The sequence below is a fragment of the Kogia breviceps genome, chromosome 5, assembly GCF_026419965.1.
Source record: "Kogia breviceps isolate mKogBre1 chromosome 5, mKogBre1 haplotype 1, whole genome shotgun sequence".
Classification (NCBI taxonomy): domain Eukaryota; kingdom Metazoa; phylum Chordata; class Mammalia; order Artiodactyla; family Physeteridae; genus Kogia; species Kogia breviceps.
The window spans coordinates 96,695,403-96,710,873 of record NC_081314.1 but is presented as its reverse complement, the minus strand read 5'-3'; the positions used below and the strand labels follow the sequence as shown (position 1 = coordinate 96,710,873).

The following is a 15,471-nucleotide window of genomic DNA, read 5'->3' as shown; positions in this document are numbered from 1 at the left end:
AGAGAGAAAGGGAGGGAGAAGGAGAGAGTTTCTAGACATGGATAATAACTGAAAGTCTCCAAGACAGCTTGAATAGGAATTTATCCACCCCCTCAAAAAAAAGTGGAAGAGAAGCAATATTAGAAGATATTATGGCTGACTGTTTTTTCCCAAAGTAAAGAAGGAAAAGAGACCTCAAATTCAAAGGACTTCCAATTACCAAGCTGGAATTTAAGTCTACATTTGAGATGGCATAACAAAATATAAATTTAAAAAGTTACCAGAAAGAAAAGATGGTTACTTACCAACAAATAATAAACGCATTGGGGCTTCCCTGGTGGCGCAGTGGTGGGGAGTCCACCTGCTGATGCAGGGGACACAGGTTCGTGCCCCGGTCCGGGAAGATCCCACATGCCGTGGAGTGGCTGGGCCTGTGAGCCATGGCCGCTGAGCCTGCGTGTCCGGAGCCTGTGCTCCACAACAGGAGAGGCCACAACAGTGAGAGGCCAGCGTACTGCAAAAAAAAAAAAAAAAAAATCACATTGGCAGAAGAATTTTCATTAGCAAAAAATAAATGCTAGGAAATAATGACATGACATCATCAAAGAGCTGAAGGAATTCTATACTAGTTCAACCTTCCTCCAAGAGTAAGTGTGAGGGTTCTCCATCTGGCAGTGTGGCAGACTGAATTCTCTGAGAGATTCTCCTGCAATAAATCAACTAGATAATGGATACTATAGTTCTCAATGCATGCAGTGCTTGCAAGAAGCAGGGAAGTCCGTCACCTCTCCCTCAGAAGGAACAAACTACAAGTTGAATGTGTGAGCAGTGAGAGGCAATCAAGTGGGAGAAACATACCCCTTAAGAGCAGGTACCCATAATATGACTGTAATTGTACTACATTAAACATTGGGCCAGCAACCAAATGAAGAAATTAAAGCTGACACTTAAGAGACTAATGGAGTTCTAAATCTATGGTCCCCCAGGGCTCTCTTCAGAAACAAAAGGTGAAGGAAAGCATTCACAATTTAAGCCCACAATATTCTCAGATTAAGATCAATCAAGTGTAAGTTTCTAATATCATTAAGCAGATGCTTCCTGAGTGAGGCAGCAGAAACAAACAAAAAAGGTTTAATATACCAAAAACCTTGAGAGTGGAAATGTCAAGTGCAAAATATAATATGGAAAATGTATGTTAAAAAAAGATAAATTCAGAAATGGAATGGAGATTTTCAGAAATGATCAGGCGATTCTAGAAAAGCAACTAAATGAAATTTCTAGATATGAAAAATGTAATTGTTGAAATGAAAGAAGTACAATAGAATGGGATAGAAAATATAAAAATGAAATATATACAGGCATACCTCATTTTATTGTGCTTTGGTTTATTGTGCTTCACAGATATTACATTTTTTACAAATTGAATGTTCGTGGCAACCCTGCATTGAACAAGTCTATGGGCATCATTTTTCCAACAGCATTTGCTCACTTCATATATCTGTGTCACATTTTAGTAATTCTTGCAATATTTCAAACTTTTTCATTATTATTATATTCATCATAGTCATCTTTGGTCAGTGATCTTTGATATTACTATTGCATAAAGATTACAACTTGCTGAAGGCTCAGACAATGGTTAGCATTTTTTAACAATAAAGTATTTTTTCAGTTAAGGCATGTACATTGTTTTTTGTAAGATATTATGCTTTACACATCTAATAGATTACAGTGTAAACATAACTTTTATATGCATTGGGAAACCAAAAAATTCATGTGACTCACTTTATTGCAATATGGATCCAATAAATTCTAATTGGAGTCATAGTGAAACTGAGCAGGACCTTGTGGGGATCTTCCCAAGGACACAACCGTCCTGTGTCCTCCACACTTGTTTGTAGAAAAGTTTTAGCTTCCTAGGCCTTTTCCAAGTTCTAAAGAGCAAATAATTTAACGAGAGAAATGAGAAAATGTAGAAATAAAGGAAAACAGTGAAGCAAGACAAAATAATAATAGTTTAGCCATAAAACAAAGTCAAGAAACTTTAGTTCCTCCTCAAAGGCTACAGATAATATCCTGAGCCATATCCTTGTTTTGTTTTGCAGATACTAGAATTCCCATCAGGTGGAAGAAGTTAACTGCTGATCACCAGCATGTAGATCTCAGGCAAATTGGAAACAGAAGGTTGATGATTGAGATTCCTGAAACATCACCAAGTTACTTCACCACCGACCAATGAGAAGGATGCTCATGAGCTGACCAAGCATCCTGTGACCCTCTCCCTCACCTTGTCATTAAATATCCTTCACTGGAAGCCACAGGAGACTTTGGGTTTTGGGGGCATTAGCCACCCATATTCCTTGTTTGGGCTCACAATAAATGCTGCACTTTTTTTTTTTTTTTTTTTTTTTTTTTTTTACAACTTGGTGTCAGCAGATTGGCTTTACTGTGTACAGGTAAGAGGATCCAAATTTAGTTTGCTAGCAGTAGAAAGAGAGAGAAGAGAGAATAAAAGAGAGACTTGTCAATAAATTTATAAACTCAGCTAAAATTGACTAATTCATAAAAAAACAGAACTGAAAACTCTTAAGACAAAGTACAAAGTCTGAAGAGTCCTAGAATTATTATAAAAATTAATCAATAACTAAAAAGAAAATATTCCAGGTCTGGGTGATTTACCATGCAATTTCTAATATACTTTCAATGATAAAATCTTTCTAATTTACACAAAGTCTTCCAAATAATGGAAAAAGAGGATGGGTGCATATTGCCCAAATCAATGAGAATGGTACACTGGTCTTAAAGTTTTAACCTTGATATATAGATTCAACATAGATAGTTAAAACAGGAAAGACAGACACTCCTTTAGGATAAAAATTCTAAGCAAAAGAGCAAGAGAAATGAACTTAACCTGATAAGTCTAATAAAAACATATTGCAAATGTTACTGTTAAGGGTGAAATTTAAGAGGCATCTCTTTCGAAGTCAGAAATTTGACAAAGATTTAACTGCTTCAATTCAACATTTAGTGAGAATGTCTAACTAGTAGCATCAGGCTTGACAAAGAATAAGGGATTAACGATTTGAAAGGAAGAGACAAAACTCATTACTCATAGATAATATTGTACAATCAAGAAAACTAAAAAAAAAAAATCCAAAGTTTGTAGGAATTGATGAGAAAACAGTCAAGTGGTTGGTTATAAGATTAATATACAATAATCATGTGCATTTTTATATCCCATCAACAAACTGGGAAAAGCCTTGTAAAAATAACATCTACAATGGCCAAAAATACTGTAAGTTTCCTAGAATACATCTAACAAACATTGTTTCACAACCCAGATAGAGAAAATTATACAAATATAAAAAAATCCCAGATACAGTGATGAAAACATATGTCATATGTGTGATGAAGAGGCATTCTTTAAAATTTCAATTCTCTCCCAACTGACCCAAAGACTCAATGCAATCCCAGTCAAAATCACCATAGGATTTGCTGTAAATTTTGATAAGCTGATTCTAAAATGTTCACAGAAGAGCAAAGAGCCAAGTATACCCAAAACACTTATAAAGAAAAAGGCAGGCAGACTCGCCCTCAGCAAAAGCAGAGCTTAGTATAATGCCAGATGAATTAAGACAATATGATGTACATTAAGGGAAAACCAAATTGCTTGATGGAAGGAACTAGAGAGTCCAGAAGCAAATCCATATATAAATGGAAACAACAAATGACAGAGGTGGCATTTCAGATCACTGAGGAAATGTTGTCTTTAATTTATGGTGATGGTTTTCTACACAGATATCAAATCACATGAATTCATGACTTAAATGTGAAAAGCAAAACTTCAGCAGTTTTGTAAGAAAATATAAAAGAATATCTTTATGTCCTATAATTCAAAGATAATTTTTGAGGCATTATGATATTAACTGTAAAAAAATTAAAATTCCACATTATTTCATAATGAGTCATTCAAATGTATATATACACTAAAACCAATATGGTTTAACCAATATGGTTGCTTTTTACATTACAAAGCAGGGAGTTCATAGACCACAATGAGCTGATTTCAAAACATTTTCAATAATAAATAATCTTACAGGGCAAATAAACTCAACAAATAAAGTATTCTATGAATATTCAATAATTATGTCTAAAGAAAAAGATATTAAATTTATTTCAGTGGCATGTGCATAAAATAATAGAAAAAGGACTAGCGTGAACTAGAACTTATATTTTTCTTTTTTTTTTTTTTAATTGTTGTTGTCCTGGCATCAAATATGTACTTTCCTTCCAGACCAATTTTTTCATCTCAAAAAACTCCAACTCTGTAAATAAAATTCACCTCAACCCAAAAACTACTCTTGCAAGCAAGCCAAAAATCTAAGCAAGAATATAATAGGAGACCAATGATACCTACCTTCTTCTTCCATTGTATTCGAAGCATTTTTTTTCATCATCAACTATTATTACTATAAGACTTGAATCTTCTTTCATACAAGTCCTGGAAATTTTGCCTGTGCATTTAGCCATCGTGTTGGTTAAGGTAAATGAATTCCTTTAGTTTTTTAGAACTTTCTTGGGTTATTCAAACCTCACTGACCACAATCATTAGTGCTGGATAACTTGACATCCAGTCCCTAGAAATAAACCTAGGTAGTATATGTATACATAAGTTGCTGCTGCTGTCCTTAATGCTACACTGACTATTCCTTACAAGTAATCAGAGGGAGTGTGTTGGAAATAGATTATCTCTTGTCGCAAACTCATGAGTGATTATCATTAGACATCTAATTAGTTTTGTAAGCATTTGTAGAATGTATACATATGCAGTTGCAACCTATCTTATTTGTTTTCTGCTTTTTAAACAGTCTTCCGAAAGCAGCAGATGGTCAATAAATGCTCAAATAACTGACCTTATGGATATTTGTTTTCAACCTATTAATTAAAAAAAGAACACATACCAACGAGTGTGCTTAATTCAAAAATTAGTTTTTAGAAATAATATTCTCAGCTGTAATGCATTTTAGTAACATACCCCACTTATGTTTGTTTGAAATCTTGCCATCTCATTACTTATACCAAAATCAATCTAAAAATATAGAGACAGCATTGATCTTTCTTCCAGCAGTGTTGACAAGTACTTTACTGCCATTTGCAGCAATGTGGATGCACCTAGAGAATATTATGCTTAGTGAAATAAGTCAGACAGAGAAAGACAAATACTATATGATATCACTTATATGTGGAATCTAAAAAATAATACAAATGAATGCATATGCAAAACATAAACAGACCCACAAACTTGTGGTTACCAAAGGGGAGAGGGAAGGGGGATACAAATTAGGGGTATGGGGTTGACAGATACAAACTGCTATATATAAAATAGATAAGCAACAAGGATTTACTGTATAGCACTGAAAATTATACCCATTATCTTTTAACAACCTATAATGGAATATAATCTGCAAAATACTGAATCACTATGTTGTACACCTGAAACTAACACAATATTATAAATCAATCATACTTCAATTTTTTTAAAAAATGATTACATTAAGATCCACATAACTAATATTTCAAAATGCTGGTTATTATATTAATCTCATGTGCACTTTGCCTAATGATTTTCCAAACATTAAAAACCAAATGAGGAGACTTCCCTATTTGGTTTTTAATGTTTGGAGGTGCAGTGGTTAAGACTCCACACTCCCAGTGTAGGGGGCCCGGGTTTGATCCCTGGTTAGGGAACTAAATCCCACATGCATGCCGCAACTAAGAGTTCCCATGTCACAACTAAGGAGCCCTCCCGCCACAACTAAGACCCGGCGCAACCAAATAAATAAATATTTAAAAAAACAAAAAAACAAATGTGGTTGGTGAATTGGTGGTCATTACAACACCCACCAGTATTCCTATAAACCATCTGCCCAGCTTTATGTTTTTACACCGAGCAAAAAAGTAAATTCTGCATGACTCTTCTCTTCCTAATTAGATCACAAACTTCTCAAAGGCAGGACCATCTTCTTCCTATTTTACGTCCCCTGCAGCACCTTGTACCCAGCTGGCTCTACATACAATTAACTGGAAAAAGAAAACTAAAATAGAAATGAAAGTTGAATTGCAACTTAATACAGTGCATAGTACTGACATTTGTGTGGAACTCTCTTTACTCCCATTCCTCTTCAATTTTTCCATATGCAAATACCCTAAATTCAGTGCATTTAAAGAAGCCCCCACTGCCCCCTGCCAAATACAAATAGCTATTCTCTCAAGCATGTTATGACCACCAAATGAAATATGTCTGTGGCTTTGTTTAAAACATACAAAAATAACATATTTGGGGACTTCCCTGGTGGCACAGTGGTTAAGAATCTGCCTGCCAATGCAGGGGACACGGGTTTGAGCCCTGGTCCAGGAAGATCCCACATGCCGCGGAGCAACTAAGCCCGCACACCCCAACTACTAAGCCTGTGCTCTAGAGCCCGCAAGCCACAACTACTGAAGCATACGTGCCACAACTACTGAAGCCCGTGTGCCTAGAGCCCATGCTCCACAGCAAGAGAAGCCACCACAATGAGAAGCCAGCGCACCGCAACGAAGAGTAGCCACCGCTCACCACAACTAGAGAAAGCCCACACGCAGCAACAAAGACCCAACGCAGCCAAAAATAAATAAAATTAAATCTTAAAAAAAATAACATATTTGAAGCAATTTTTAGTTTCTGTTTCTAAGATGAGTGCACAAAAAAATTTGATCAAATCATTCGAGTTATTGTGACCCTGTACAAAAGAGTCACAGAGGCATGGTTACATATTGAACAATTTCTTGACTAAAGGCAGTTTGGAGCTTTGAGTCCTTTTTGAAACAGGTTGCTTAGTATTTTAGGTTTCATTCTTTGTGGCAAATAAGGATGTCCTCCCCCCCTTAAAAGGATAAATTAAGTTTTGTTTCCTTTGCTTCACATCTTGCAACAGTACATTCAGAATAGAAGCTGTTACTGCATATTTTTACTGAGTGATAAATCACTTGAGCTTCCACCAGTGGATCTGAGCTTAAGCAAATACCCCTAAATATAACGTAGCACTAGTGTTAGCTTACCTAAAAGGCACCTCCTTTTTATAATTTCTAACATCTTCGAAAGAAACACAGATACAGAAACTAGAGCCTGTAATACTCAAAAACATAGATTTTGCCTTCCAGACTTGAATGTTATGAATTCTATAGACTCTTCTGTATCAATAGCTTAAAAAAAAAAAAAAAATCCCTCCGTGAATAGGGTGACAGTTGAAAGCTTGCTTGTTTCTGTGACTACGTGGCATAGAATTCATTAGCTTCTGGTGTGCATTCTTTCAGCATCGTTTACAGCTACAGGAAAAACCAACAGCAAGGCAATGGACCGTGAACCCTGCAATTCATCTCATGTTTATTTTGATGAGACCTATACTCATTTCAATGAAATTATGACGAGAAGCAGCAGTGAGTTCACCTCCTTGGTTTTTTTGTTTTGTTTTGTTTGTTTGTTTGTTTCTTGCGGTACGCTGGCTTCTCACGTCGCAGAGCACAGGCTCCGGACGTGCAGGCTCAGCGGCCATGGCTCACAGGCCCAGCCGCTCCGCAGCATGTGGAATCTTCCCGGACCGGGGCACGAAGCCGTGTCCCCTGCGTCGGCAGGTGGACTCTCAACCACTGCACCACCAGGGAAGCCCTCCTTGGGTTTTTTTTAACCTAAACAGCCTAAGAGCTTACCCTTTCACAGAAAGACATTTCTTTGACCATTTTATTAAAGTTTAGCTAGGAAGCAATGTTTCCTATATTTCATACATATAGAGGAACAGCTTACACAAAAACAGCTTTCCTGAGGATTAATTTTAATGAGTCATCTTTTACTGTTGCTCCAAGAGCTAATGTTAGTGTTCATATTTTTAAGTCATTTTAAGTATTATCTGCTAATTAACATTGATTGTATTCATGTAGAATTTACTAAATCATCCTTTATTTGATATTCAAATATTTCTTTCTTCAAAGGACGATGTAAGACACATGGATATTTCACATTTTAAGTATCAGGAAAAGCTAATGCTTCAACAGAATTGCCTGCTTTGATTCTCTAAAAATCATTTAGAGAATCTCCCTTTAAAGGCATCACATTTGGTATTGGATCTGGAAGAGAATTTAAAAGAGGAAAAAAAAAAGAAAGAAAATAACAGAGAGACAAGAGATGTTTGATAAGTACAAAACTTTTCAACCTGAGCTTTGAATCATCCAATTTGATATAAGTTGCCCTCTAGAAGAAAAACAGGGAAAAACAAAAAACTGTTTTCAATAAGTGAAGACTCTATGATATAAAGTTGGAAATTTCTAAACTATTGAATAGAGTTTCAGTGTCCTCAATATATCAATCATTGCCAAAAAATGTTTCAAGTTACTTCTGACAAAAAAAGAGTAAATGCCGTCCATTTTGCTATTTTATCCCACAGCCTAAAAAGTTCTGAAGCTACAATTTGGAGTAATTATTTATATTACATTATTTCAAGTTTATGAAAGGATTCATAGCAGGGTTATTTTAAATACAGCATACCCCATAGTGCATTAAATATCTGCTTAAAGATTGTTTCCTATTTTGTCATGGATCAGATAAAACTCTAATAAGAATCACTGACAATTTATTAAAAGTAGAGATATAGCAATTTGGAAAATATGTAGTTATGGTTCAATTTCCAATTTCATTTACAAACATTTTTCCTCAAGAGATTTACCTCTGTGAAATGTGTCAGAGTACAGAATACAATTAACTATTTAATTGTACTCTATATTTAGTAGGACAGGCTAATTTAAATGTTATCATTTTTCATCTAATAAAAAAAAACAACCACTATGGAAAACAGTATGGAGGTTCCTTAAAAAACTAAAAATAGAACTACCATATGACCCAGCAATCCCACTACTGGGCGTATACCCTGAGAAAACCATAATTCAAAAAGAGATATGTACCACAATGTTCATTGCAGCACTATTTACAATAGCCAGGGCATGGAAGAAACCTAAATGTTCATTGATAGATGAATGGATAAAGAAGATGTGGCACATATATACAATGGAATATTACTCAGCCATAAAAAGAAAAGAAACTGAGTTATTTGTAGTGAAGTAGATGGACCTAGAGTCTGTCATACAGAGTGAAGTAAGTCAGAAAGACAAAAACAAATACCATATGCTAATGCATATATGTGGAATCTTAAAAAAAATGGTACTGATGAACCTAGTTGCAGGGCAGGAATAAAGATGTAGACATAGAGAATGAACTTGAGGACACGGGGTGGGAGGGGGAAGCAGGGGTGAAGTGAGAGTAGCATCGACATATATACGGTACCGAATGTAAAATAGCTAGTGGGAAGCCTCAGCATAGCACAGGGAAACCAGCTCAGTATTTTGCAATGACCTAGAGGGGTGGGATAGGGAGGATGGGAAGGAGGCTCAAGAGGGAGGGGATATGGGGACATATGTATGCATATGGCTGATTCATTTTGGTGTACAACAGAAACTAACACAGTATTGTGAAGCAATTATGCTCCAATAAAGATCTATTAAATTTTTTTAAATGCATAGAAATTTTTAAAAGATACTCATGGAGTACCTACTATGTACTAGGTACTAAATGGGAAAAGTTGAGATACAAAGGTGAATAAAGTAAATAAGACATGGTGGTGTTGCAGTTTAGTGGAAGAAGTAGACAAATAATCAATACCTAATATACAATGTAAAAAATGTTCTTTATATGTGTTATGTGAGTACAGAATAGAACAGCAGTCAGGTAAAGCTTCACAAGAGGGATTTTTTTTTAGCTGGACCTTAAAGACTGCACTCTCCACCCGTGGAAATATGGATGGTGAGATCCCTATTGTGAAGTTGTTCATATATAGAGTGGATGACCATTCAGTGGGGATGCTGGAAAAGATTTGAACATTAAAAGTGGGGTGGGTGAATTGATGCCTCCAGTAACACTTGGATATGTCTCACTACATCTATGCCTCAATCCAGAAGCTTCCCTATGGAAGGTATGCGGAATCCATATATATTCATACTACGCTTAGTCACACCTCAGAGAAAAATGCAGGGTTCAAAAGGTTGTTTATGGCCTTTCCACTCTGAAAATAGTCTGGTTCCCCTGACATAGACTTTTGCCAATGCTGTCAAAATGAATGGCCATGTATAGAACACCTACTATGTGCCATAGTGTTTGTTAGTTTTATTTCATACTTAAAGTGTGATGAGTAAAGTCATATTTAATCATGCGTATTTACTCCAGAGTGGCTTGCTGCATGTATCATGACCAAAATACAATACTACCCTTCTAGAAAATCAGTGCAACATCCCCACGAAACCATCTTGCATAGGTAGATAAATCATGCTCATGGTTTGTGAACAGTTCCGCATGATGATCACTTTAAGTCAATCTGGGATCTTGTCCTAATAACTGCAGAACTGGGCCAAGGAGATCTTCCAGCATCATAGACTGAAGTGAAAGTGTCAATCTACATCTGGGGTCTACAGTGATGGAGGATGTAGGATACTATTATTCAACATTATTTGTTTAAACTTGCTGGCAAACACCATAAAGACAGATGCTGCATACACAGCAATCTAGTGAAGGGCATGGGTTATTTTTCTGAAAGGAATAGCAATTATTGTTAATTTTGATTATAACTCCTTGGCTAGTAGAGAACATTTAAAAATTATTTAACCAGGAGACACATATGATTATTTACAAAATCTATATGACACAAAAAATCATTCAATAACACTCATGTACCCACCTCCCCAGTTTAAGCTGACATTTTTTTTCTCCTGATATAACTGTGAGAGTCTGAGAAGTGCCTTGTAGGATGGCTGATACATGAGTCTCCAAACACAAGACTGAGTCAATTAAAAGTGGCCAAGACCTTGTGTAAAACACAGAACAAATGTATCTGTGCTGACCTGTGTTCCATTTCTCTTACCTATGACCCTATCCTATTTCCAAAATCAGTTCATCTTTTAAACACAACTTATAGCTGCTCAGCAGAATAGCCCTTTTTGTCCTTGTGTGTATGTGGGTGAGAGACGCCTCTATCTACGCCAACCTAGTCTCTGCATATCAGACCTACTGTCAAGTTCCCTGGTTGTAGATTCTCCCCATTCGATATTCTATCCCATTCTCTAAGCTCATCAGTGCCAGACTGCAGCAGTAATACCAACAGTAATGGTAAAACATTGGAAAATTACAGCAGAAATAGGAACTTATTCCATTCAGGCTACTATAACAAAAATATCATAGACAGGACGGCTTAAGCAAACATTTATTTCTCATGGTTCTGGAGGCTTGGAAGTCCAAGGTGAAGGTGCCAGAAGATCTGGTTTCTGATGAGGGCCACTTCCCTGTTCATACATGGCTGTCTTCTCTCTGTAACCTCACATGGCAGAAGAGACAAGGGAACTCTCTGGGGTCTCATAAGGGTAAGAATCCCACTCATGAGGAGTCTACTCTCATAACCTAATCACCTCCCAAAGGTTCCATCTCCACACTGGGAGTTAGGGTTGCAACATATGATGGGGTGGGGGGGAAAACACAAACATTCAGCCTATAAGCAAAACCCTGGCCCCCAAAGTATTTAATACATAATGTCTCTGATAGGGGATGTATTAGTTTCCTATGGCTGCCATAACAAATTGCCTCAAACTTGGTGGCTTCAAACAATAGAAATGTATTCTTTCACCGTCCTGAAGTTCAGAAGTCTGAAATCAAGGTGTCCACCAGGGCCATTCTCCCTTTGAAGACTCCAAGGGAGAATCCATTCCTTGCTTCTTTTGGTTTCTGGTGAATCCAGGCATTCCTTGCCTTGTGGCTACATCTCTGTAGTCACCCAGCCTTATCCTCTTGCCTCAGACCCCCGTCTGCCTCTCACTGATACTAATACATGTGATTGCATTTAGAACTCACCTGGATCATCCAGGCTTAGCTCCTCCTTTCAAAATTCTTAACTTAATCATGTCTTTTGCTGTAATAGGTAATATTGATAGGTTCTGGGGATTACGGTATGGACATATCTTTTGGGAAGCATCATTCAGCCTACTGCAGAGGACAATCATTTGAATGCCTAAAGTAGAATCATTAACTAACATCAACAGAACTCTAGCCAGAGTATTTAGACACAAAACTTAGAGAGAGCTGCTAGACTTCCCTCCTAGGACCTCCCAAATCCTCTCCACAATCTGCCACTGGAACCAATCTCTCCCCCAGATAACTCAAGCATGCTGCTGCCATTAGTAGCAAAATAGCTTACAACATTCAATAGATCTGTTTTTTCAGGATAATCTCACTTTTCAAATACCTCTTCTGCCTGGCTGGGCATTTTGTAACATAAAGATAAATCATAGGCTTTTTTTTGCTCAGAAAAAGTGAGTTCATTTCTGTGATAATAATAAGTATTATCATGATTACTAAGTTACTCATCTATTGATTAATGTTAGACACAATGTTTTGAAATTAGTTCTGCTGTTAGAAAAAGCATTTAATATCTGGGCTTCAGTTTCCTCAACTACTAACACCATTCAACTCTATGCTTTGTTATGTTACAGGAAATATATAATAAACTAGTTTGTGGGGGAAAAAGCATAATGGCTGAAAATAAACCACAGTTAATGGAAAACACAGAGTCATATTTAAGAATACATATAAAACATAATATTTTGAAATAACCAGACACTAAAGCAAAGAAAACATCTTAAGAGCACCCAAAGAAAAAAGACAGGTCATCTGCAAGCAAACAAAAAGACTGTTAGAATATTGCTCATTAGCAGTAATAGAGGAAGGAGACAATGAATCTTCCAACTGCTGAGTTAAAATATTCAAACTAAAATTCTATGCTTAGCTAAACTACAATTCAAAAAAGAAAAACATTTTCAGATTTAAAAAATTTACCACTCACAAGTATTTATTAAAGAAATGATTAGAAGACATAATTCAGGAAGAAGGTTAGAAATTTATGTTAATAAAGGAAGAAGTAGGATGCAAGAAGCAGTGGTAGACAAAGAAATGAGCAAGCATGAATAAATCTTATCAAGCATTAATTGTTCAAAAACTAACAATAATTACTAATCTGAAGATAAAAATTTAAGAGCAAATAAAATATGAAAAAGTGATAGCTAATGTATTTCTATGTACCAGAAATTCTTTAAAAGTGTTTTTATATATATCAATTAGTTTAATTCTCATAACAAATCTATGGGATAGTTCGTATAATATCCTCATAACAGATGGAGAAACCAGGCCAAAGTAGACTAAGCAACTTGCCTAAGAAATCACAGCTGGCAAACAGTAGACCCAGAATTTGAACCTGGGGAGTCTATGCTCTTCATTAGTACCCTGTACTGCCACTATGAATTAGTAACATAGAAGAGATATCTGAGAAAATTACAAAAAATATAAATAATAATAAAATGTAATATGGAGAAGAATGATTGGAGTTAAAGTTTTTCAATTTTCTTGTACAATTTTGGGAAAGATTAGAGATCCTGATTAAAACTAGACATTACTAAGATAAATAGGTAAAACAAACAAAGTGTCTTACGTGTTGCTGGCAGAAAGTGGTGTGGTATTATTAGGTAAATTTGAAAATATGTATATCCTATGACCAAACGCTTCTGCTCCTAAGTATGTACAAGAAACTCTGGTGTACTTATGCACCAGGAGATAAATACATGTATATTCATCGAAACAGTGTATGTAATAAAACAAAACTATAAACATTAAAAATGCCTATTGCAGGGAGAATGGAATTAAAAGTTTGGTAAACTCAAATAACACAATGTAATCCTGTAGCAAAAATAAAAGAACTATAGCACTCACAATAATAGGGATAAAGTATAGTACATTAATATTAATTAAATAAGATGCTTTATGAGGCTGTTATAATTTTGTTGGAGTTTTAAATAATTAAAATTATATAATTTCTTATTTAGGCATATACATTTAGGATAAAACTATTGAAAAAAATTAAGAGAAAGACAAAATTAAGATATGGAAATACAATAAAGGGAGGAGCACATAAGTAAATGAAAGCTATTGTCAATGTTCTAGTTCTTCAGTGGTTTGACAGTTTCACCATCATGAATTGGTCAGTTCAATACCATTGGTAGGTTCACTCATTAATGAATGAGTAAGTCAATCAGGCAATGTAAGTGCCCGTGATGAGAGTATGTTAATGACAAAGAATTCTGATTTTTTGAAACCATGAAAATACATTTCTTCTTCACAGTAAATATAGAAGGATGAGAAGCCATGAGTAGTTGGTCACTTATATGAGGAGGACTCATAGAATAAGGGAAAAGCAATAAAAAATGAGATAATATTGGGGCTGGGTATTAAATATTACATTTTCTTTTTATTCATGGAAGTCACTCTTTTAAGCATTGGTGGAAGAAAAATGAGTTTCCTGGATTCAATCTTCAATTCTGCTACTAAATCACTCTATGATCTCATGGACATAAAGGGATAATTGTACTTCACGGCTGTGCAGTGTCTTTCAGACATGTCTATTAATTCATAATCCTCATAATATTACACCTGTGAAATTACAGTATAGTAACAGATCTTACTACTATTACTAAGTACCTAATAAGTACTCAATAAAACTTAACCATTATTATTATTATTATCATTAATAGTGATGTCATTCAGTGTATTTTTTTAAGTATGAGAAAGATACTATCTATATTGTGTTGGTTCCCAATATTATTTATCATAAGAATTTCCTGAGGGTCTTGATAAAATGCAGAATTCCAGGACTCATCTCTGGTTATTCTGATTCCTCTGTTCTGGTATAAGGAAGAAAAAACCTACCCCGACAATTATAATTCATATGGTCCTCAGTCAATACTTTGAAAGACATATAGGAGGACCAAAGCATACACCAACCAGTTAACCAAGAATTTCTGTGTAACCTTATATACTTACTAATCTAATCATGTTAACCAGGCCCTAGGCATCTCTAACCCATCACATTATGATCGAAGTTCTGTTCAATTTGAAGAAAGTTCTGAGGTGTCTATACTAGAACCTTGTAATTCATTGGACACTGATGACTCAGCCCCTTTTCCAAAAATTTGGAAGTCTCACACAGATGATTAGCAGGTAAGCCAGCATCAGTCATCAATCATAACAGATGTTATCATAGAGGTAAAGTTGAAGATCAGTTGGGACATGTCTAATTCCAGCTTTTTAGAGTTAAGAAGATTTCACAGAGAAGGTAAATCTTGAACAAGATTCATAAGATAAATGGGAACTTTTATCCCCTAAACTAGAAGAAAAAGAAAAGCATAATAAGGGCTCATGGGGTATAGGACACCCAATGCAAGGACCTGCATGTGACAAAAACCCCAAAATGAGAAACAGCTTGGTGCTAGGCCCACTTTAGAATCCTCAGTACTTAACTCAGCCCTCTGACTAAGCTCATCACC

The 15,471-nt window shown here is 35.7% G+C and overlaps 1 protein-coding gene across 1 annotated transcript in view; it reads right to left on the bottom strand.

Annotated features, from left to right (window-relative positions):
• The window catches only part of LOC131757746 (SCAN domain-containing protein 3-like), a 721,112-nt gene that overhangs the window by 625,213 nt on the left and 80,428 nt on the right, over nt 1-15,471 (bottom strand). Inside the window, exon 3 of the mRNA XM_067034715.1 lies at nt 285-493. Within this exon, the coding sequence (XP_066890816.1) occupies nt 285-303 (19 nt within the window). The 5' untranslated portion in view covers nt 304-493. The remainder of the gene's footprint in view (nt 1-284; nt 494-15,471) is intronic.